This window comes from Coregonus lavaretus (assembly GCF_964263955.1).
Source record: "Coregonus lavaretus genome assembly, chromosome: 2".
Lineage (NCBI taxonomy): Eukaryota > Metazoa > Chordata > Actinopteri > Salmoniformes > Salmonidae > Coregonus > Coregonus lavaretus.
In genome coordinates, this window is record NC_139989.1 from 15692442 (window position 1) to 15718771 (window position 26330).

A 26330-nucleotide genomic window follows, 5' to 3' on the forward strand; every position below is an offset into this window, starting at 1 on the left:
ATTATTGATTTTCATTTCTGAGCCTTATGACGGCCAACTTCATTTGCATCGACACTGCTGTCTTCCTCATGTTGTCACACCCCAATAACAACCTCCAAAGGCAATAGCAACGTCTAGAATCATTACTATTCATCAACAGCTCTCCTGCATTCACTAACGACACAAATGAATACACCTGCCTAACGACACACATTTGTGAAGCCAATTTAACAAATACTTGTAGTACCTTAAAATGGGGGGACCATGTACAAAAGGTGCTGTCATTTCTAAACGGTTCATCCGATATGTATGAAAATACCCTCAAATTAAAGCTGACAGTCTGCACTTCACGCTCATTGTCATTGTATCCTTTCAAACTCAAAGTGCTAGAGTACAGAACCAAAATAACAAAACAATGGTCACTGTCCAATGAATTATGGAGCTCACTGTACATGTGTTTAGCAGATGCTATTGCGGGTGTAGCGAAATGCTTGTGCTTCTAGCTCCGACAGTGCAGTAATATCTAACAAGTAATATCTAACAATTTCACAACATATACCCAAAACACAAATCTAAGTAAGAATGGAATTAAGAATATATACATGGACGAGCAATGACAGAGCGGCATGGACTAAGATACAGTAGAATAGTATAGAATACAGTATATACATATGAGATGAGTAATGCAAGATATGTAAATATTATTAAAGTGACTAATGTTCCATTTCTTAAAGTGGCCAGTGATTTCTAGTCTATGTCTATAGGCAGCAGCCTCTAATGTGCTAGTGATGGCTATTTAACAGTCTGATGGCCTTCAGATAGAAGCTGTTTTTCAGTCTCTCGGTCCCAGCTTTGATGCACCTGTACTGACCTCGCCTTCTGGATGATAGCAGAGTGAACAGGCAGTGGCTCGGGTGGTTGATGTCCTTGATGATCTATGTAATGATCATGCTGTTCAATCAGCTTCTTGATATGTCACACCTGTCAGATGGATGGATTATCTTGGCAAAGGAGAAATGCTCACTAACAGGGATGTAAACAAATTTGTGCACAACATTTGAGAGAAATAAGCTTTTTGTGCGTATGGAAACTTTCTGGTATCTTTTATTTCAGCTCGTGAAACGGGACCAACACTTTACATGTTGTGTTCACATTTTTGTTCAGTGTATATAGTAACAGTATACACTGATTGTTATACCACAGTTAATGAAATACTGTATGTAGATTATATAAATCATTCAGTCTGTATGCTGTCCTAATATAGACAATGTACTATATCAGCTTGTATCAGGACTGTGCAGGATTTGATCTCATACTCTTCCCCTTCTTCCTTCTTCCTGACTGATCTGGTTCATCATGCTCCTCCCTTCCAGACAACACAGCGTCCATCGTAACGAAACGTGGAGGGTTCCGGAGACGGGAGCAGGTGCTGTACCAACTGCCTGTGTTGATCGTAGACAGTGGAAGCCCCGCACTCAGTAGCACCAACACCCTATCAGTGAGCGTGTGTGACTGTGACTCGGACGGCGTAGCCCAATCGTGTGGGGTCGTGGCGTACACACTTCCTGCCGGCCTCAGTACAGGGGCCCTTGTCGCCATTCTGGGCTGCATCATTACACTCCTGGGTAAGAACAACCATAATGTCAACTACTGGAGACAGTGTGCATGTTTGAGATACACAGATTCTTCACAGGTCTACATAGGTCAACATATCTTCACCATGCCTGGAGCAATGTTTAACCTATCAATTTGCTATGCAATCCTATATTCTGTGCAAACCTGCACAAATGCACATTCTTATGTTGTCTTCAGTTCTTGAATGATCATAAAAATAAAAATAAAGAACTTACTAATGTGATTGTACATTTTGTGTGTAGATATGGTAATGTCTTTGTGGGTATAGGGGCAGGATATGGGTATAGGATTCTCAATTTTGGGCTGGTTTTGACTGTACCTGGGTTTTTGATGTGTGTCTCTCATGATGATAACACTAGTCACATTTGCTATGAGCGTTTGTTATTAATGATTCCACTTAGATTTAATTAACTTAGCAACAAAGAAAATGCAGCAGCGAACCCTCACAAATGATTGCCCATGAAGTCCAGAGACAGGGTTTTTATACCACATCAGAGCACAGTCAGAAGAATACTTTAATGCGCTGGCAAACTTAATTAAACGCTGAAATGGAGTCTAAATAGGATATACAATAACAAACATTTTGGTTTTTTGATAGGGTCAGCCAAAACTCACTTTCATTTAAATTCGCAAAAATGTGCTTAATTTGTATTGCTAAGGAGAATACTTTTTGTAATGAATGAGAGATTGAAAAGAGCAACACGGGAAAGACGTAGTGACGGGGCTCTGAACCCAGCATTGCTAATGAAAAGACTCCATGGCCCCAGGCCTCAGGCTTAGAATGAATGGCCTCCAGTCCAAGCCTGTTTCTGTGTCTGTGTGTGTGTCTGCGTGCATGCGCTGTCCGTGGGCTCACGTGTCCTTGTCTGTGCTGCTTAACTTAGTCTCCTTCTACTCCATTCTCTCTATCATCCACTTCTCCTTCTCTTCTATCCCATTCCCCTTCTCCCTGTTCGACCCTCCTCCAACCCCCCCCCCCCCCCTTGCATTAACACCCTGTGCACAACCCTTCCCGTCCTGGCTCCCAGATCTTGTGTGCCTCCATCAAGGCCTATTTCAATCTGCGCTGCTGTAATTGGGGATGTGATTGCGTGTGATTGCATTGTTTTGGTTGAGAGGAGAGCTCAGAAAAAGACCAGAGGTGCTGCTGCTGTCATCCTCAGGTGCTGTCAGCACAGGTGTCCTCCAGCCGTAGTAGAGCAGAACAGACTTCACAATCTCTCTTTCTCTCGCTCTTCTCTCTCTCATCAAAGAAAAGTAGGGACTCCATCCCCACACCAACAACTTCTATTCATCTTTCATCACTGAGTAGAGTAGCTATAATGACGGGTGGCTAAGATCGCATGTGAAAATTGAACAGCAACTCCTTGAGATGTACCAACCTGTTTTCTTTGTTGATTGATAAGAGCCCTCTTCACAATGTCCATGAGTTTCAACCACTCACCAGCTCACTTACCTACCATATGGTTATGTGTGACTATTGTGTGTGTGGTTGTGGGTGGCTATGTACTGTTTTTCTATTAAACTGGACTGTCATTAATTTTAGGTCCGTATGACATTTAAGTAACACATCTACTGTTATCATTTAGAAGACATGTCCTCTATGTCTTCCACTAAGTTGTACAGCCTCAAAATATTATATATTTCTTCCCACAGATTTTTAGCCTTAATCTAAATCCTTTTTGGAGATGAATGTCCCCATGGTCATAGTCACATTGACACTGCAAAAGAAAGTTGGCAAGTCATTATTTGAAACGATTTAGCAACTTTTTATTTTTTGCGGTGCGGGTCAGGTGATGCGTACTGTCAGACACGACCAATTATGGCTTTTAAGTAGCACCCCCTCAGCGCCAGACGTCTGTTGCCATGACTATTGTCACTCAAACCGAATGATTGTCTCACTACCCTGGCCACTCTGTCTGAATTTGCCTGAATATGAAAAAGTAGAGGACCACAGTCCCAGCTACTCGTGTATATATGACTTACTGATTGATTTAGTGATGATTAACACAACTACTGTTGTGTTAACAGTAGTTGAGTATAGGCAATACACCAAATGTATAATTTTATTGACATAAACATTGTCTCCATAAGACATATTGTCCTCATAATGATGTGTCCATTAGTCCTTTTGTCATCAGAATGTAGTTGTCTTTATAATTATGCAGAAATATGGGAGGTTTGTGGTTTGTAAGTGACACAGGCAGTGAATAATCAGCCTGAGGTTTTGACAGAGCTAAGCAAGCTAGAGGAGAGGCAGAGTGGTGATGATGAGGAGGGGGCGTTTTGCTTCAGTTCATTATAACGATGTACACTACCAAGGAGAGCCAGGGCAGCACAGAAAACTCTGCTTGCACAGTATTGATTGTGCTTGATGGATCTTTTAAACAATTGAATTACAGCAAATCCAGGTTGTTTTTGATTTGCCATCTGCATCTATACAGTGTAGATCCACTATAAAGAGGGTATTTATTTATATGAAGGCTGGCTGAATAATGTCCAGTGTGGTGGTCATTGTATTGAAGCCACTTGATGACTGTCACAGTGGGTTCTTTTGTATGCTCAGCCATCTTCCTACAGCCACTCGTAAGGCATGATTGGCTCCTGGCCAACACCCAGTATGTGATGATGACGCACAGCATAGCGTCTTCTAGGTATTCAACCCTAAAAGCTTTGCTGGAAAGCAATGAAGATATTCTCTTTCAATGTGCCGCCATATCATGATTAATCTGGAAAAGCATTACCGAACTGAATGGAATCTGGAGAGCTTTAAGCAACTATACAATCAGAGGCAAACCAATATACTATTCACCTCGTAGATTCCAAGGGATGTGTCATCTTTCAACATAGAATTTCACAAAAGCTATACAATTACACGCATAGAAAATGATATCAACATTCCAAATCATGGCCAGCGGTAGTAGCAGTAGTGAGGGCAACAGACCAGTGGTATTGACAGATTAAACCATGGTTGAGTAGTAGCACACTGTAGCTATTAGAGCCATGCATTCAGAAAGCCAGTCACCAAACAGCAGTCAGAAGGCTCTCCATTCATCAGCGTCTCCCCGAGCCATTTATGTAACAGCCCCACCCCTTCCATCTTCTCCATTTGCTCTCTTATTACGAGGTGTGAAGCGGTGTTTGCCTTCGCTTTCCCAGGCCCTTCTCTCTAGCCTGCGGAAGCCAGACGCAGCAAAGGGAAGAAATATGGTCCCACAGTGTGATATTTCACTGGCACCAGTGCGACATTGATGGATGAAGGATCATTAGACATTTGCCAGTTTGCTTCGGTGTGGAGAGTTATTTTCAGCAATAATATATGGGACCAGGGATTGGAGAGGGGCGCCTGGAAGTTCAGAAATTCCGGTTACGGGAAGTTTTCTGTCATTTTGGAAGTGGTGTGCAAAATGGAGGATGTAGGAGAGAAATGTATTGATGCAAGGACATATTCATCTGAACTGTTTCAACATTTTAATTTCACATTCATCAAATATGGGCTATTATTTTACGTAGATTTATCATCCAAATGTACTGTGCCTTTATATTGAATAACAATAGGTCATTGCAAGTATGCTAATGCTGCTGGTGAATAAACATTGACCCAGACTCTTCTCTTCCCTTGTTCAGTGATGGTGCTGCTGATTGTGTCGATGCGTCGGAGGAAAAAGGAGCCCTTGATCCTGGAGGAGGAGAGGGACGTGAGGGAGAACATCGTCCGCTACGACGACGAAGGTGGAGGAGAGGAGGACACGGAGGCCTTCGACATGGTGGCCCTCCGCAACCTCAACGTCATCAGAGACCCCAAGGTCCGGCGAGACGTCACCCCTGACACCCCCACCTTCTTCCCCTACCCGACATCCTCCTCCTCGTTTCCCGTCTACAAGACCCTGCCGGACAACGTGGTGTTCCGAGAGTTCATTTGGGACCGGCTAAAGGACGCAGATGTTGATCCGTCAGCTCCGCCATATGACTCTTTGCAGACATATGCCTTCGAGGGGAATGGTTCGGTAGCTGAGTCGTTAAGCTCCCTGGAGTCACTAAGTACAGACTCAGAGCAGAACTACGACTATCTCAGCAACTGGGGGCCGCGTTTCAAAAAGCTAGCCGACCTGTACGGCGACGGCAACAACGTGTTCTCATAGCCAACATTTTCCTGAACAAAAATCAACAATAGTAATGTATTGTGATAAAAAAATTAAAATAACAACTAATCTGCCAAAGTCAAGGGTGTGAGAGTCTGAGAGAACAAAAGTGAGAAAGGAAAAACATCTTGACTTAAAAGGTTTGGTTTGTTTACTTGCCTTGGATTTTGGATTTTCAAAAAGGGTGACTTGGCAAGTTTTGACTGAAAAGGAAACCTTGTGAGCAAAAACATTAAAAGGTTTCAAAGTTGGGCTGGGGTCCAGCAATCGACTGTGTATGTGGTAGGCTACAGTATATTTATGTGGAGGCACCTGTTCTCTCATTCCTGTGATGGGCACAGACCCAGCAGTCTTGTTTTGATGCATTCCCTTGCTCTTTTTGTAAAAATAAAATAAATTTAAAAAAAGACACTTTCTGCTAAAGTGCTCGGTCCCCGGCGGCTAATCAGTAGAGTAGTCACTCAACTATTCATTTGAAAGTCCTCAAGAGTGTCAATGTTTTTGTTTGGTGTTTTTCAGATTACGGAGGAAACTCTTATTAAGTCACAGACTCGCGGAGAAAAAACAAACCAAGAGAAATCAGTCAGTCGTATCTTTCAGTGCTATATGTGACAAGTAGTGTACAGATTGGTTGAAGAGGAACCACTACTGTTAAATTCTTGCGAGAGGTTTGAAATCTGACCTCGTGTCTACAAGAAATTGTGTGTACTGTGGTCTGAGAAAAATAATGCAACTGATCTGTGTGTATCCTTCGATTGGTGCAGGAAAGTGTTTACCTTCTCCTCTTAACATAGCATTTTACAGCTGTTACATTGTGGTGTTTGCCTTTGAGTCTATTTTCCTTAGGCCTGACTCTTTCTATTGCCAAGTCCAATTTTATGTAATACTGATGTAATAACAATGATGTAACATTATGGTTGAGATGGAAAATCCATATCTGGATTGAACCTTTAAATAAAGTATTTTCCATTATTTGCAAAGGAATTTGGAATTCACGGTCCACTCTTGCCCAAGGAATTTAGTTGACGTTGTGTTGGACCGTGCAATATACTTGCAACTTAGACTTGAGTAAAGTGAAGGCTTGTTTGAATGGATTTTTGTCCACGCTATAGACGGCTATATCGGTCCGCTAATACAGGACTAGTAAAGGCCCAGTGCACTCATTTACTTTTTATCTATAAATATCTATTTTTTATTCCGATTTTTCAGAGGGTGCTGCAGCACCCTCAGCACCCTACTTCCTGCGGCTATGGTTACATAACAACAACAACAACAACAACAAATATTTCACAGTAACTGCAGTAAATCCGCTTGTCCCAAAATGATTCTGCAGAATGAAATCAAGTCCGCCCATGGCAGACATTTTGTTCATTGATGATAAAGGACACACTGTATGGCAGGAATACGGGAGGAAAAGGAAGCATTTTCTTTCAAACAAAATGCCTTTTGAACTGTTCCCATTGGAAGTCAACAAGTTAATCAAAAAAGTATTCATATTTATTTTGAAGAAGCAGAACTATGTGATGGTGGCAGATGTTTTTATCCTTTTTGCTGACAATAAAAAGGACATTCAGTTCCTCAAAAGACTGAGGGGACGTCTTTCAGTTCTTTTGAACATCAAATCTATGATATGTCAGTGTTTCATTATATTATCAAGGTGAACCACATATGCTTTGAGAGAAATAAATGATGGGCTGTTTGAGGAGATGGAGATGCACAGCTGCATTTTTGCCTGGCATGAATATCAGCAGGCATCACACACACACACACACACACACACACACACACACACACACACACACACACACACACACACACACACACACACACACACACACACACACACATTTTCTTTGCTTTTGCACAACTCTGGGATCCAGATGGGGGGGATAGAGAGGGAGGAGGAGAACGAGGGATACAGAGGGAGGAGGAGAGAGAGAGTTTTCTATTTTTTTCACGTCTCCTCTCGATGAGGCTTTGTACTTGAAAGGCCCGTCGGAGACAAAGCGGCAGACTTGATGCTTTGCAGAGGCGTGTGTGATGAATGGCTCGCACACTGTCGACCCTCTTAAAGAGCCTTTTGCAAATTAGCCAGGCGCTCCTCCTGTGGTGGGATCAGCCTCTTATCTGTGTGTGCAAATAGTTCTGGGCAGTCGCATTCACACACATTTTTGCAGGCCCTATGATGTGTGTGTGTGTACTCTGTGTGTGTTTGTGTCTGTGTTGAGCGAGAAAGAGAGAGAGACCAGGGGGTTGTATATTGCTCAGTCATTAGTTATAAAGGCATTACCTACAGTGCTTACCACGATTTCCCTTTTAAAGTAATTATTTATCAAACCATAAAGATATAGGTTTGACCTAATCAGTAATGCAATTTCTTTATTAACTTATAAGGAGGAATTCATCCAATTTACTTGCAGTAAAGATAATGGAGATTTTACTGGATTTTCTGATCATAAACTACTGAATATGAGATGTCATATCTGGTTGAATGATTGAATGTTATCTTCAACTCCAGTGTCAACCTTACCTTGGCCTCTGGAACCTTCCCTTTAATCAACTAAATATGGAACAGAGAGCTTTATAAGCCAGCTCTATAGTGAGAAATAGCTGCACTCAAATGCCCAGCGCCCCAAACCCATCTATTTACAATGAATAGTTAATCAGACCAGAACCTTAATAGAAAGTCTTAGGGAATTAAAGGCAATGTTCCTGTGGTCGCGAAGACTGCATTCACGGAAAATGCTGTATATGTAGGCTCAATCTGAAATTTCCTTTAAATTTCTAGCACACAATCTGTAATGCTTCAGCCCTTAATAAGATTTTGTTGTTGTTTTTAATCATCGTTATTACCGAATTTCGGTAATTGACGATGATTTGACACAGGAATAATTTTGCGCATGAATAGCTCACTGCATGGTTTCCTCTGTATTGATAACGTTTTGTGATGCAATATGGAGAAGAGGCAGCTTCTCGGGCTCTTTCTCAACAGTTCGCCGAGGTGCATGAATAAAATTGACAGTACCGTAATTCACTGTGATGCAACAGCATGCAATGAGGTTGTTATGCATCTTCACTTGGGCCGGTAAATATGCTCAGTCTCCTTACAGGTATTGACATAGTTACTGAAGCTTTGAAGAAAAGCAAAGGGTTGAACATCTGAGGAACAGGGACGGCCTGTTCAATAGGGCGATATGGGCGACGCACTGCCAAACGGGAAAAGGAAGGGATTTTTTTTCTAATCAATTATATCACGGCAACAGTAGTTATCAGTGTTGTAATCTGATCTGACTGCCACTAAATGTCAAATCAGGCTAAAGTCGTGCTTCAAATGGCCCCGCCCGTTTTTGGGCGATTTCAGTCAGGTTGAAAATCGCCCAGAAGTCTCTCATAGCCTGTCATGTAAAATCTATTTTTTTCAAATTTCAAAGCTTTCAATACATTCTCTATGCGTGTCTGTGGGCTTGCACTTACGCGCTTTCGTCATACGTGACGTAACCATGAACGTAACTAAGCAAATAGCGGCTAGCAGCGTCTCTTTGCGACCTGCAGTGTGGCGTTATTTTATGTTTTTAATTTGTACACTTAGTGGCGTTATTTTATGTTTTTAATTTGTACACTTAGTTTACAAACATTCTGCCAACCATGGATTTCGAGTGGTGGGTTTTGGACTGATCTTGTTGATCGTGTACATACCCGCTACGAACGGACTAAATAATGAAACCGTTGCTGGCAGCGGAATCCAATACAGCTGGGAGACTTGGCTGGATGACAGAGTCCCGGACAGAGAAGTGGAGCCGGCCGGCTTCACCCTGGTCGGAGCGGACCTCGATCTGACAGTCACAGGGAAAATCGATCCTGGTAAGAGAGCGACTCTGTACCCCCGAGCCCCGACATTGAACTGCTTTCTGTGTCACTGTGACCTTACTATCTGCCCCGTGAGTTCCCCCAATTGTTTGTTACCGTTGTGTACTGTTGATAATCACAAGTTTACTGGAGAACTGAGACCAAGTAGAGACTTTGGACAGGGTGGATATGGTATAATAAAGGCAGTTTATTCAGAGGTAAAGATATCTGGAATCGCATGCACGGACTCGTTCGTCAAACTCTTAGGGAGCTATCTGAAGAGAGCCCCGAAAACATTGTGTGCTGACATTTTATACAATAAATGATGTAGGTTGAATCTAGTAGTTCTGATCTTCTGATTGGTCCTGATGAGTTGGGCGAGGTCCCCTCCACTGTTGCATTGGCTCTGAGTCGGGTTCTCTGTCTTCAAATGTTCAGCCTAAAGAGAGGGGATTTTTGTGTGTGTGTGTGTGTGTGTGTTTAACAGTGATGATGTGTGTGTGTGTGTGTGTGTTTAACAGTGATGATGTGTGTGTGTGTGTGTGTTATCAGTGATGATGTGTGTGTGTGTGTGTGTGTGTGTCCTCAGAGCAAGAACTCGTGAGTTGGAAGAACTGAGAGACCTATGGCGTGGGTGTTGTCCTTGGCCACCTGCTGACAAGGCTGACAAGATAGGACTCTTTTGTCCATTGTTATAGGATAGGAACAGCATTGATTGAAAACAAACGCCCAACACAAAATGGGTCATGCACAAGATTTTAGTCAGACCAAGCTATAACATTATATATTTACTACGACAGTACATTCAACCAAAAGCTAATATAACAAAGGCATCAGAGATTATTTATAATCTGTCACAGAAACTGGAATCCATCTCCCCAGATCAGTCAATAAATGCTTCTGGTATTGACTTATATGCTGCCCCTGTCTTCATGTTGTTGCTGGACATATCTTTTTTAAAATGTGTGTAGGTCACCTAAATCATCAGAAAAATTGCCCCTCCTGAGAATTTTTTCAGGAGCCGCCACTGCTGAGGAATATGAACCATGAGCCATGAAAAGCGAAGATAAGCATGTGTATTCCTTTTGGTGCTGCTACTGATGGGGCGGCAGGTAGCTTAGTGGTTAAGAGCATTGTGCCAGTAACCGAAAGGTCGCTGGTTCTAATCCCCGAGCCGACTAGGTGAAAAATCTGTCGATGTGCCCTTGAGCAAGGCACTTAACCTTAATTGCTCCTGTAAGTCGCTCTGGATAAGAGCGTCTGCTAAATGACTAATTATTTTATTATTTTTACTGACAGTACTTTGTCGTATTGGCCACTCAAGAGTTGTAATGCGAAGAGCCACTGATTGGTGAACTTTTTTTCACAATCCAATTAACTAATTTAGAAAGATTTGTTCAAAGACTGTACCCAACTGTTTGAGTTATAAGCAGTCAAATCTGCCCTTGAATATGTGTTGTACAGTACCATACCATTTGACAGACAATAAATCCTTTCAGAAATGTGTAATTTACATAAAAGTGCTACTCCATCACTCCAACATACATATTCTTGTTGATCTAAAGATTATGTTTGGATTCTTATTACTAGATGCTTGAACTCATTGACTGAGGCAGACTCATAGTCTATTCCAAACACTCACCACATACCAAACACCACTCACACACAGTACCATCCTGACACCCAGCCCATTTGCATGTGGAAACAGGGATGATTAATTGTCATGTCACATACGTTCATAATCAGGCTGTCTTTCGTCTTCCTCAAACCCCCCTCTCATAGTCTCACAATGAAAAATTAATTATATTTGAGTGTCATACTGTACTGTAGATCCGTCACTTGGTAATCCATCCACACCCATTATATTTCTCATAATCCTGCCATTGTAATAAAACCTTACTCTTGGACATTCATACTTACTAATGATACTAGTATCCTTATGTTTTTTGACAGAGATGGTATTGAGTTTCTACAGTAGTTTCAAATAGCATCCTTTAATGCAGTGTTAATGGTTGATAATGACCAGACTGCACCTGTCAATCAAAATCAGGAAAAAGTGTCTCCAGAGACCTGAGCCTGGGGGCACTGAAGAGCATTCAGGGACACGCTGTTCTCAGGGACTCAATCTGTACCGCGGCAGATTACACCCTGCTGGTCCCTGAGGCTTGGTGGTTTGGTGGGGTATCTTCAGTCCCTTGAAGTTCCATGTTATCATAACCCTTTATCACCAACAAATTGCTTTGATGAGGAGTGGGCAATATTTAGAGACAAGGGAGGGTATTATTTCCATTGGAACACTGCTCCATTGGAACACTACTAATGGAGTCTAACCTCTTGACTGCCTGCAATTGCAATCATTTTCTGTAATGGTAAAACAGGTTTCTCAGTATAACATTATAATGCTCTATGGGGTTGTGTATGCTCTATATTTTCACCTTAACATTTCTCCAATAATACAGTAAGTTTCCCAAATCCTCAGAGACTGCTGTTTCTGGCTGGCTCTTGAACCACGGTAAGATGGTTTGGCAGAAGGAAGGACACAGAGTTGGATATTCCTTGGTGTCACTCTTGGTGAGTTTTAATTTATTCAGCATGTGCTGGAATGAAAATCAGAGAACAAACAAACAATCAACAAAATGCCATAATGCATAAATGTAATTATCATAAAGATATTTTCACATGATTCAATAATGGCAAATATAACAATCAGAATTCATCTTAGGAATTTCAACATCTCAATTTATCTTAAAGGGGCAGTGCAGTTAAAAACGTGAATTTCCTGTTTGTTTTATGAGATGTCCACACTATGAGGTTGAAAATGATGATAATGCCCTTTTTGTGTAAGAACTCTTTGAAAAAAATGCCTGGAATTTCAGCCTATTCAGGTGGGATGGAACTTTTGGCCCACATCATGACATCACAACTTGATTTGATTATATAACAAATCAATGACTGTTCATCTCGGAAAGTGGGTGGGCTCTAGACCATCCTATCAGCCAATATCTTCCAACTTGTTTCCTAATCCCCAAACGATCAGACTGAGCATTTCAAGGGCCAAAAGAGCCTAAGGAAAATCCCAAAAATATTTTTGGGAGTTAAAATTACAAAGACTGCAGGGGGGCTTTAAGTAATTTCATAACTCAGACCGGCAATATCAAGCACTAATTAACAGAATTCGTCATATATTATTACAACCAGATTTACCCGCCAAAAGAACAAAGGGAAATGCACTCAAAACATGTCTATTTACTCACGTTTGCTTCTTTGACACACACAAATCAAAGAAAAGGATTAACTGCTGCTGGAGAAGTTGGCATGTGAGAGGTTTTTAGGGTCATGGCTAGAAGGGATACAGCTTTTGTCAAATTAAAGTCAAAGGTGGATATTTTTTTACATTTTAGCTAACCATAATCATCACCTTTTTCCTAACCTTAACCTAATTATCCTAATCTGCTATGTTAATTTCCCTAACCTGCTGCATATGTTCTCCTAACGTGCTATGAAAAGTCAAATCTGACAAAAGCTGTATCCCATCTAGTCAAACCCAATTTTTATGTCAGGAGAAATTGTCTATTATATTGACAGGAAATTTGAGTCGCCGCTTTAACAATGGAAATACATGTTCACAAAGATGGAAGGCAGGCGGGAGGATGTGAGACCAGGTGGGACCATTGTAGCCAATGAAGGGTATATGCCCGTGTGAACAACAGGCCAACGTGCCATTATCACATCTGTGAAAGTTTTGGCAGTGCCATTGAGTCTATGTCCATTTTAAAGTAATCAATTTTCTCCTTCTTCATTGGCTGATTGCTTCCAACTCATAGGAATCCCCACCCAGTTGACTACTTTAAAATGGTGGAAGCCCTCAATGGCAATGTCTATGCTAAAATGGGTTGTATCCATGATGAGTCCTCTATCTATCTCTATGATGCCAACCTTTCCAGATAGACATTTTTAACTCACAGGGGCACTAGCAGCTCTTAAAGGGACAGTACCCCATTTTGGCCTTTTCAGTACAAGTTTTTTTTTACAGTAAGGATAAGCAACGTGTCAATGCATGCCGCATTTGTTTTCCTCCAGTGCCACTCGCTCAACAATGTAATGGATGCAGAGCAAGCGAACCTATCAAGTCAAGTTGACATGTAATTAAAACTCTGCAGCTATCTGGGGAGTCAGTCCTCACTTATGTAAACCAGTGAATATTTATTTACAAGTTCACCCATCATGAAACAAAACTTCATAGCTGAAGTCTTCTACTTTTTTCCCTTTTCACAGACAAAACTCCCCACCTAGACCTCTGGCCGTCCGTCCCAGGGTGCTCTGCGTTAGCAGGGAGACGGCCTCCGCCTCGACTGTGACTTTTCTCCCCTCGCTGCTGGTCCTTTGAACAAGAGAAAATGGGGGAAAGTAAGATCAAAGGGCCTTGCAGCACTATGTTTTATTCTCTGTTTCTCTCAATGCCTCTCACAGTGCCCGGGCCTTCAGCGAGAGACATGTCAAGCCTGAGGGCTGTGTACGGTTCCATCCAAATTAGACTGATCCCAGACCTGCACAATATAAATAATTCTCTTGTGAGGTGTGAGTGCAACAGATTACTCCTTGGGCACCCCGGGTATTAGAGAGGATTCCAAAAGTAGGCCAAAGACGTAGAAGAAGCGAGAAAATTAGAAAGAAATTCTACAAGAATTTAAATAGAATAAGAAACTTCAAATGAATTCAAATTTGATCCATTATCGAAACATGATTTTCTGTGTAACATGAGGCCTTGTAGCAAGTGAGGATATAATGACTTATCACAGAGTTGTGTTGAGAGGGTAATAAAAACGGGAGCAGGCCAGCTGGAGAAATTAGAAGCCTTTTATTAGTTAAAGGGTAATTCCACCACTTTTCAACCTCAAATTCATTATCTCCAGCACCATACCAATGTGTACATATGTGAAAACGGCGCATTTCTATGATCTGTGGTTGAAAAAATGAGAAGAAAGGTTTTTTTTAAAGAAGTAAAAGTAAAAAACAGTGATTTTCATCTGGCCTTAATGGCCATTCACCCTTATAATCTCTACCCGGCACAGCCAGAAGAGGCCACCTCTCAGAGCCAGATTCCTCTCTAGGTTTCTTCCTAGATCCCTGCTTTTCTAGAGACCTTTTCCTAGCCACCATACCTCTACATTTGTATTGCTTGCTCTTTGGGGTTTTGGGGGTTTTAGGCTGGGTTTCTGTATAAGCGCTTTGTGACAACTGCTGATGTAAAAAGAGCTTTATAAATACATATTATTGATTTATTATCAAATCCTGCAACAAGTTTTTATGCCAGAGGGAGGGTATTTTCTTGCTCCCCATGTCATCTTGAATCTCAAAGTGCTTGAAAATCATTGTTTTTCAATTGTTTAACTTTTGATGATGTCATCATTGATGATGTCATTCTGCGATAGAAATGTAAAAGTACACTACCGGTCAAAAGTTTTAGAACACCTACTCATTCAAGGGTTTTTCTTTATTTTTTACTATTTTCTACATTGTAGAATAATGGTGAAGACATCAAAACTATGAAATAACACATATGGAATCATGTAGTAACCAAAAGAAGTGTTAAACAAATCAAACTATATTTTATATTTGAGATTAGCCAGCCTTTGCCTTGATGACAGCTTTGCACACTCTTGGCATTCTCTCAACCAGCCAACCAACCATGCTTTTCCAACAGTCTTGAAGGAGTTCCCACATATGCTGAGCACTTGTTGGCTGCTTTTCCTTCACTCTACGGTCTGACTCATCCCAAACCATCTCAATTTGGTTGAGGTTTGGGGATTGTGGAGGCCAGGTCATCTGATGCAGCACTCCATCACTCTCCTTCTTGGTCAAATAGCCCTTACACAGCCTGGAGGTGTGTTGGGTCATTGTCCTATTGAAAAACAAATGATAGTCCCACTAAGCCCAAACCAGATGGTTAAGTGTGCATTGAATTCTAAATAAATCGCAGACAGTTTCACCAGCAAAGCACCCCCACACAATAACACCTCCTCCTCCATGCTTTACGGTGGGAAATACACATGCGGAGATCATCTGTTCACCTACTCTGCGTCTCACAAAGACACGGTGGTTGGAAACAAACATCTCCAATTTGGACTCCAGACCAAAGGACAGATATCCACCGGTCTAATGTCCATTGCTCGTGTTTCTTGGCCCAAGCAAGTCTCTTCTTCTTATTGGTGTCCTTTAGTAGTGGTTTCTTTGCAGCAATTCGACCATGAAGGCCTGATTAACACATTCTCCTCTGAACAGTTGATGTTGATGTGTCTGTTACTTCAACTCTGTGAAGCATTTATTTGGGCTGCAATTTCTGAGGCTGGTAACTCTAATGAACTTATCTTCTGCAGCAGAGGTAACTCTGGGTCTTCCATTCCTGTGGCGGTCCTCAGGAGAGACAGTTTCATCATAGCGCTTGATGGTATTTGCGACTGCACTTGAAGAAACTTTGAAAGTTCTTGAAATTGTCCTTATTGACTAACCTTCATGTCTTAAAGTAAGTAAGTAAGTTTCTCTTTGCTTATTTGAGCTGTTCTTCCCATAATATGGACTTAGCCCTATTTGGTAAAAGACCATCTTCTGTATACCCCCCATACCTTGTCACAACACAACTGATTGGCTGAAATGCATTAAGAAAGAAAGAAATTCCACAAATTAACTTTTAAGAAGGCACACCTGTTCATTGAAATGCATTCCAGGTGACTACCTCATGAAGCTGGTTGAGAGAATGCCAATAGTGTGCAAAGCTGTCATCAAGGCAACAGGTGGCTATTTGAAGAATCTAAAATCTAAAATATATTCCATATGTGTTATTTCATAGTTTTGTTGTCTTCACTATTATTCTACAATGTAGAAAATAGTAAAAATAAATAGAAAGCCTTGAATCAGTAGGTGATCTAAAACTTTTGACCGGTAGTGTAATTTCCGATTGAGCCGACTTATGCAGCTTTTCCTGTGAATGCAGTCTCCGCTAAAGCAGGAACTGTGCCTTTCTTTTTCAATCACACTGTAAAGCTGAACTATGCAGATTGAATAGAGCCCTTTATATTTTTTACCACAAAACATAGAAACATGTCGTTTTCACATATGTGACCGACCGATAAAAGCAGAGAAACAGAGCTACGAAATGGTATACACTGAATTTAAGGGAACAATGGGAAAGTAATTCTGCTTTGAAAGTTGATAAACTTTTAATCTCACTTTTGAGAAAATGACCTTTGAATATTTTGGTACCTATTGAAGAGCCCTTCTTTGTCTACACCCATTCAGCATCGTTCACACCCTCTTAAGCTTTAGCCCCACCCCATCTCGTTTCGCTCTCGAAGCGTTTAGAGCACACACTTGACGCTCTGGCCGATGAGTAGGGTTGATCCGAGCGTTCTAACCTCACAACGGCAGTCAAGCACCCCAGCTAACTGGCTAACATTGGCTAGCATGCTGGCTACTTCCAGACACAAAATTGGGATTATGGTTCATTGTTTATTTCCGGATAACATGAAAACAGCCTAACCAGCTCTGCTAGGGCAAGTAAAATTGTCATTTAATGAGAGAACACCACACTGACCATTTTACTCGCCCTAGCAGAGCTGTTTAGGCTGTTTTCATGTTATCCAGAGCGTTGGTGATTGTAACTGTGCTGCTGGCAACAATTTAATTACTCAGACTGAATTTACGAACGCACCCGAAATGGTTACTTGCATAGTGAAGTCTTTTGTTAAGATATGTAGCTAGCTAGCTAGGTAAACAATGAACCATAATCCCAACTCATGACATTACTACCCTGCATGAATCTGCAGGTAGCTAACCAACCAGGTTCAATGTTAGCTAGCTAACATTAGGCTCTAACTAGCCAAGCAAAGCCAAGCTAAACAATTAACCATGATCCCAACTCATGACGTTACTAACCTGCATGAATCTGCAGGTAGCTAACCAACCAGGTTCAATGTTAGCAAGTAAATGGCTCTGAGATACGAATAATAAGTAGCGAGCCAGCCAGCTACCATTAGCTAGCTAGCTAACAGTACACTTTAACTTGAAATGAAACCACTTTCTGTCAAAATTAGAAACATGTCATATCTGAAAATGTAGTTAACTAGACTATCTTACCCGTATACATAATGCATGATGGATGCGTCTCCCTGTCACGGATGCGATGGTTGCCCTTAGTTTGAAGATGTAATCCGGAGACAGGTGTTTTCTCCATCTCTTTAGCTATCATATTCTATTTCCACTGATTTCAAAATTCGATCCTCCAGAAAGTGGAGAGCAACATGTCACGCCCTGGCTCTGGGACTCTGTTATGTTGAGGCAGGGTGTGTGGTTTCTATGTGTTTTGTGTGCTAGGGTGATTATCTAGTTCATTTGTTTCTATGTTGGCCGGTGTGGTTCTCAATCAGAGGCAACGTGTATCAGCTGTTGCTTGTTGTCTCTGATTGGGGACCATACTTAGGCAGCCTGTTTTCCACAGTGTGTTGTGGGATCTTGTTCCGTGTTTGGTTAGTGTCTATTGCCAAGGACGTCACGTATCGTTTTGTTGTTTTGTTCGTGTGATCATTAAAAATAAAAGTATTTTCACATTCCACGCTGCGCCTTGGTCCTCTGTGTTCGACGATCGTGACACAACAGTTATGCAGCTCCACTACACGATAAAAAATTTTTAAAAGCCACGTTAGACAGGATTACGATTACCTATACATAATGACCAGCTCAAATAGACAGAAGCGTGCTATACGGCAGACCAATCCGAACTCCTCTCTCGGCATGTCCAGCCCACTCATTATCTCAGCCAACCATGGCTAGTTGGAAGGTTGCTGTCTTTTTCTGTGGCTTAATAATAGAAAATAATATTATGCCATTTAGCAGACGCTTTTATCCAAAGCGACTTACAGTCATACGTGCATAATTTATTTTTGTGTGTATGGGTGGTCCCGGGGATCGAACCCACTACCCTGGCGTTACAAGCGCTGTGCTCTACCAGCTGAGCTACAGAGGACCACTAGGCTCGTAATTTAACAATTTTATTCGTATTTACAGATGGCATACAAGTTTGTTATTAAGGCACATGAAAGTTCACATGTTCCAGAAGGCATTTCTGCCAAAAAACACATTTGGATTTTTAAAAAAAGTTTACGTTCAAATGGCTCTCCTGTGAAGTAGTGACCCGCGACATACGTCTAGTTTCCTGAAACGAGTCACATATGTTACCGACCACCTCAAATCGGTCCTTAATCATGGCATTGAATTGTTCAGCAGAATTTTAGCCCTCCACAACTAGCTATGAGGCTATTGCAGATCTATGGGTGTAACATTTATTGACAATTTTGATACCTTCTGGAAACAAAGCTCGTTTTATAAGGAGGAGGGGATCCACCCAAATCATTTGGGTTCATGGATCATTTCACAGCATTATAAGGCTGCACTGAGACAATGACTTATCAATGACCCAAGCCCAGCTCATTTAATCCCTACCATTGTGTCGCTAAATTGTCATAATGCTTCAACAAATGTACATTATCCCAGGGGCGTTGGAAGACACAATGTAAGTAACCTAATTTATGTCCCTTTTAGTGGCCTGAATGCCTCTGCTGATCCTACAGCTATTGTATGCAGTAATCATATGCCTACGAACCAGAGTTATACTGTTAGCACTGAGGTGGTGTGCCCTAGCAGCTCACCCTGCACTAACATAAATAACTTGAGCATGTCTACCTTTGCTAAGCTTCCCAGTAAAGCAAGAACAACAATCAAGCATCCCAGAAAAGTGTTAAAAATAGCCCACGTTAACATATGTAGCTTAAGAAACAAGGTTCATTAAATCAATAATTTGCTAGTAACAGATTACATTCATATTCTGACAATCTCTGAAACTCACTTAGATAATACCTTTGATGATACAGTGTTAGCAATACATGCTTATAAGATCTACAGAAAATACAGAAATGCCAAAGGTGGAGGTGTGGCTGTTTATATTCAGAACCACATTCCTGTAAAGCTTAGAGAGGATCTCATGTTAAATACTGTTGAAGTAATATGGCTAAAGGTTCATCTGCCTCACCTAAAACCCATTCTGGTGGGAAGCTGCTAAAGACAACCAAGTGCTAACAGTCAGTATCTGGATAACATGTGTGAAATGCTTGATAATGTATGTGATATCAGTAGAGGAGGTATATTTTCTGGGTGATTTAAATATTGACTGGCTTTCATCAGGCTGCCCCCTCAAGAGAAAGCTTCAAATTGTAACTAGTGACTGCAACCTGGTTCAGGTTATCAATTAACCTACCAGGGTAGTTACAAACAGCACAGGAATTAAATCATCAACATGTATTGATCACATCTTTACTAATGCTGCAGAGATCTGCTTTAAAGCAGTATCCAAATCCATTGGATGTAGTGATCACAATATAGTAGCCATATCTAGGAAAACCAAAGTTCCAAAGGCTGGGCCTAATATAGTGTATAACAGGTCATACAATACGTTTTGTAGTGATTCCTATGTTGTTGATGTAAAGAACATTTGTTGGTCCGTGGTGTGTAATGAGGAGCAACCAGACACTGCACTTGACACATTTATGAAATGTCTTATCCCAGTTACTAATAAGCATGCACTGATGAAAATGATCGGAGAGGTTGAGAGTAGAAGTTCAGGAGAAAAAACAAACAAAATATAATTATTGTAGAATTGACTGTGTCCATAAAATTTAGATAGTAGGTATAAGCTAGAAGTAGAGGCCTAAGCGTTGTTGTTCACTAGTTTGCTCCAAGTGGGGAAGGGGTGGCGGGGTTGGAAAGTAATGGAGGGGAATATATATTTTTTTAAAGGATAGGTGTGTGTGTGTGTGTGTGTATGTATGTATGTACAGTGGGGAGAACAAGTATTTGATACACTGCTGATTTTGCAGGTTTTCCTACTTACAAAGCATGTTGAGGTCTGTAATTTTTATCATAGGTACACTTCAACTGTGAGAGACGGAATCTAAAACAAAAATCCCGAAAATCACATTGTATGATTTTTAAGTAATTAATTTGCATTTTATTGCATGACATAAGTATTTGATACATCAGAAAAGCAGAACTTAATATTTGGTACAGAAACCTTTGTTTGCAATTACAGAGATCATACGTTTCCTGTAGGTCTTGACCAGGTTTGCACACACTGCAGCAGGGATTTTGGCCCACTCCTCCATACAGACCTTCTCCAGATCCTTCAGGTTTCGGGGCTGTCGCTGGGCAATACGGACTTTCAGCTCCCTCCAAAGATTTTCTGTTGGGTTTAGGTCTGGAGACTGGATAGGCCACTCCAGGACCTTGAGATGCTTCTTACGGAGCCACTGCTTAGTTGCCCTGGCTGTGTGTTTCGGGTCGTTGTCATGCTGGAAGACCCAGCCACGACCCATCTTCAATGCTCTTACTGAGGGAAGGAGGTTGTTGGCCAAGATCTCGCGATACATGGCCCCATCCATCCTCCCCTCAATACGGTGCAGTTGTCCTGTCCCCTTTGCAGAAAAGCATCCCCAAAGAATGATGTTTCCCACTCCATGCTTCACGGTTGGGATGGTGTTCTTGGGGTTGTACTCATCCTTCTTCTTCCTCCAAACACGGCGAGTGGAGTTTAGACCAAAAAGCTCTTTTTGTCTCATCAGACCACATGACCTTCTCCCATTCCTCCTCTGGATCATCCAGATGGTTATTGGAAAACTTCAGATGGGCCTGGACATGCGCTGGCTTGAGCAGGGGGACCTTGCGTGCGCTGCAGGATTTTAATCCATGACGGCGTAGTGTGTTACTAATGGTTTTCTTTGAGACTGTGGTCCCAGCTCTCTTCAGGTCATTGACCAGGTCCTGCCGTGTAGTTCTGGGCTGATCCCTCACCTTCCTCATGATCATTGATGCCCCACGAGGTGAGATCTTGCATGGAGCCCCAGACCGAGGGTGATTGACCGTCATCTTGAACTTCTTCCATTTTCTAATAATTGCGCCAACAGTTGTTGTCTTCTCACCAAGCTGCTTGCCTATTGTCCTGTAGCCCATCCCAGCCTTGTGCAGGTCTACAATTTTATCCCTGATGTCCTTACACATCTCTCTGGTCTTGGCCATTGTGGAGAGGTTGGAGTCTGTTTGATTGAGTGTGTGGACAGGTGTCTTTTATACAGGTAACGAGTTCAAACAGGTGCAGTTAATACAGGTAATGAGTGGAGAACAGGAGGGCTTCTTAAAGAAAAACGAACAGGTTTGTGAGAGCCGGAATTCTTACTGGTTGGTTGGTGATCAAATACTTATGTCATGCAATAAAATGCAAATGAATTACTTAAAAATCATACAATGTGATGTTCTGGATTTTTTTTTTGATTCCGTCTCTCACAGTTGAAGTGTACCTATGATAAAAATTACAGACCTCTACATGCTTTGTAAGTAGGAAAACCTGCAAAATCGGCAGTGTATCAAATACTTGTTCTCCCCACTGTATGTGTGTCTGTGAATGTGTGTGTACAGTGAGGGAAAAAAGTATTTGATCCCCTGCTGATTTTGTACGTTTGCCCACTGACAAAGAAATGATCAGTCTATAATTTTAAATGGTAGGTTCATTTGAACAGTGAGAGACAGAATAACAACAAAAAATCCAGAAAAACGCATGTCAAAAATGTTATAAATTGATTTGCATTTTAATGAGGGAAATAAGTATTTGACCCCCTCTCAATCAGAAAGATTTCTGGCTCCCAGGTGTCTTTTATACAGGTAACGAGCTGAGATTAGGAGCACACTCTTAAAGGGAGTGCTCCTAATCTCAGTTTGTTACCTGTATAAAAGACACCCATCCACAGAAACAATCAATCAATCAGATTCCAAACTCTCCACCATGGCCAAGACCAAAGAGCTCTCCAAGGATGTCAGGGACAAGATTGTAGACCTACACAAGGCTGGAATGGGCTACAAGACCATCGCCAAGCAGTTTGGTGAGAAGGTGACAACAGTTGGTGCGATTATTCGCAAATGGAAGAAACACAAAAGAACTGTCAATCTCCCTCGGCCTGGGGCTCCATGCAAGATCTCACCTCGTGGAGTTGCAATGATCATGAGAACGGTGAGGAATCAGCCCAGAACTACACGGGAGGATCTTGTCAATGATCTCAAGGCAGCTGGGACCATAGTCACCAAGAAAACAATTGGTAACACACTACGTCGTGAAGGACTGAAATCCTGCAGCGCCCGCAAGGTCCCCCTGCTCAAGAAAGCACATATACAGGCCCGTCTGAAGTTTTCCAATGAACATCTGAATGATTCAGAGGAGAACTGGGTGAAAGTGTTGTGGTCAGATGAGACCAAAATCGAGCTCTTTGGCATCAACTCAACTCGCCGTGTTTGGAGGAGGAGGAATGCTGCCTATGACCCCAAGAACACCATCCCCACCATCAAACATTGAGGTGGAAACATTATGCTTTGGGGGTGTTTTTCTGCTAAGGGGACAGGACAACTTCACCGCATCAAAGGGACGATGGACGGGGACATGTACCGTCAAATCTTGGGTGAGAACCTCCTTCCCTCAGCCAGGGCATTGAAAATGGGTCGTGGATGGGTATTCCAGCATGACAATGACCCAAAACACACGGCCAAGGCAACAAAGGAGTGGCTCAAGAAGAAGCAAATTAAGGTCCTGGAGTGGCCTAGCCAGTCTCCAGACCTTAATCCCATAGAAAATCTGTGGAGGGAGCTGAAGGTTCGAGTTGCCAAACGTCAGCCTCGAAACCTTAATGACTTGGAGAACATCTGCAAAGAGGAGTGGGACAAAATCCCTCCTGAGATGTGTGCAAACCTGGTGGCCAACTACAAGAAACGTCTGACCTCTGTGATTGCCAACAAGGGTTTTGCCACCAAGTACTAAGTCATGTTTTGCAGAGGGTTCAAATACTTATTTCCCTCATTAAAATGCAAATCAATTTATAACATTTTTGACATGCGATTCTCTGGATTTTTTGTTGTTATTCTGTCTCTCACTGTTCAAATAAACCTACCATTAAAATTATAGACTGATCATGTCTTTGTAAGTGGGCAGGGGATCAAATACTTTTTTCCCTCACTGTATGTGTATATATATATATATATATATATATATATATATATATATATATATATAAAACATGGGGGATTGGAATTGATGCAGACAATTACATTGATGGAAGTTACAATCTATCTGCAATATTAAGCTGATCTACCCCCCCAAAAAAATGACAAAAAAAATAAATAATGACTGTAAAAACTGTTAAATACCCATGGATTGATGAGGAATTGATAAATGGTATGGTTGAGAGGGATGAGGCAAAATAAATGGCAAATAGGTCTGGCTGTACAACCGATTGGCAAACATATTGCAAACTGAGAAATCATGTGACTAAACTGAATAAAAAGAAGAAGAAGCTACACTATGAAACAAAGATAAATGATTAAGCTGATCCCCCCTCCCCCCCAAAAAAAAGAAGAAAAAAAGATAAATGACATAAAGAATGATAGTAAAAAGCTTTGGAGCACCTTAAATGACATTTTGGGCAAATAGGCAAACTCCGCTCTATCATTCATTGAATCAGATGGCTCATTCATCACGAAACCCACTGATATTGCCAACTACTTTAATTATTTTTTAATTGGCAAGATTAGCAAACTTAGGCATGACATGCCAGCAACAAAACGCTGACACAACACATCCAAGTACTGTATATCAGACCAAATTATGAAAGACAAGCATTGCAATTTTGTATTCCGTAAAGTAAGTGTGGAAGAGGTGAATTTGTTGTTGTTGTCTATCAACAAAGACAAGCCACCGGGGTCTGACAACTTGGATGGAAAATTACTGAGGATAATAGCGGACGATATTGCCACTCCTATTTGCCATATCTTCAATTTAAGCCTACTAGAAAGTGTGTTCCCTCAGGCCTGGATGATAAAAAGATTGTGGGGGCTGTTTTGTTAGACTTCAGTGTGGCTTTTGACATTGATCATGGTCTGTTGCTGGAAAAACGTATGTGTTATGGCTTTACACCCATATTGTGAATAAAGAGTTACCTGTCTAACAGAACACAGAGGGTGTTCTTTAATGGAAGCCTCTCCAAGATAATCCAGGTAGAATTAGGAATTCCCAAGGGCAGCTGTCTAGGCCCCTTACTTTTTTCAATCTTTACTAACGACATGCCACTGGCTTTGAGTAAAGCGTGTATCTATGCATGCGGATGACTCAACACTATACACGTCAGCTACCACAGCGACTGAAATGACTGCAACACTTAACAAAGAGCTGCAGTTAGTTTCAGAATGGGTGGCAAGGAATAAGTTAGTCCTAAATATTTCAAAAAATAAAAGCATTGTATTTGGGACAAATCATTCACTAAACACTAAACCTCAACTAAATATTGAAATGAATAATGTGGTAATTGAGCAAGTTGAGGAGACTAAACTGCTTGGAGTAACCCTGGATTGTAAACTGTCGTGGTCAAAACATATTGGTACAACATTAGCTAGGATGGGGAGAAGTCTGTCCATAATAAAGCGCTGCTTTGCATTCTTAACAGCACTATCAACAAGGCAGGTCCTACAGGCCCTAGCTTTGTCGCAGCTGGACTACTGTTCAGTCGTGTGGTCAGTTGCCACAAAGAGGGACTCAGGAAAATTGGCTTAAAGTGGAGAAGAGATTGACTTCATCACTACTTGTATTTGTTAGAGGTATTGACATGTTGAAAGCACTGAGCTGTCTGTTTGAACTACTGGCTAAACAATGAACCGGCATAATCCCAACTCATACTACAACCAATACAAACATTGTCATAGCTGTAGTATGAATCTGCAGGTAGCTAAAGCTAACAATCTAGGTTCAATGTTAGCTAGCTAACATTAGGCTATAACTAGCAATGCAAATGGATTTCTGATTCGAATAAAATTACTACACAGATCATACACGTAACTAGAGAGCTGGGACCACAGTCTCAAAGAAAACCATTAGTAACACACTATGCCGTCATGGATTAAAATCCTGCAGCGCACGCAAGGTCCCCCTGCTCAAGCCAACGCATGTCCAGGCCCCTCTGAAGTTTGCCAATGACCATCTGCCCTGGACATGCGCTAGCTTGAGCAGGGGGACCTTGCGTGCGCTGCAGGATTTTAATCTATGACGGCGTAGTGTGTTACTAATGGTTTTCTTTGAGACTGTGGTCCCAGCTCTCTTCAGGTCATTGACCAGGTCCTGCCGTGTAGTTCTGGGCTGATCCCTCACCTTCCTCATGATCATTGATGCCCCACGAGGTGAGATCTTGCATGGAGCCCCAGACCGAGGGTGATTGACCGTCATCTTGAACTTCTTCCATTTTCTAATAATTGCGCCAACAGTTGTTGTCTTCTCACCAAGCTGCTTGCCTATTGTCCTGTAGCCCATCCCAGCCTTGTGCAGGTCTACAATTGTATCCCTGATGTCCTTATACAGCTCTTGGCCATTGTGGAGTGGTTGGAGTCTGATTGATTGAGTGTGTGGACAGGTGTCTTTTATACAGGTAACGAGTTCAAACAGGTGCAGTTAATATAGGTAATGAGTGGAGAACAGGAGGAATGAGATGTGATGCATATATTTGGGCTGCAATTTCTGAGGCTGGTAACTCTAATAAACTTATCCTCTGCAGCAGAGGTAACTCTGGGTCTTCCATTCCTGTGGCGGTCCTCATGAGAGCC

At 41.7% G+C, this 26330-nt stretch overlaps 1 protein-coding gene across 1 annotated transcript in view; it reads left to right on the forward strand.

Moving 5' to 3' along the window:
• LOC311102932 (cadherin-7-like) overlaps positions 1-5756 on the forward strand; it is a gene marked incomplete at both ends in the record, with an annotated part of 130456 nt that extends 124700 nt beyond the window's left edge. The window contains 2 exons of the mRNA XM_084144424.1: positions 1353-1604; positions 5242-5756. Of these exons, the coding sequence (XP_084000550.1) occupies positions 1353-1604; positions 5242-5756 (767 nt within the window). The remainder of the gene's footprint in view (positions 1-1352; positions 1605-5241) is intronic.
• Positions 5757-26330: the final 20574 nt, after the last annotated feature.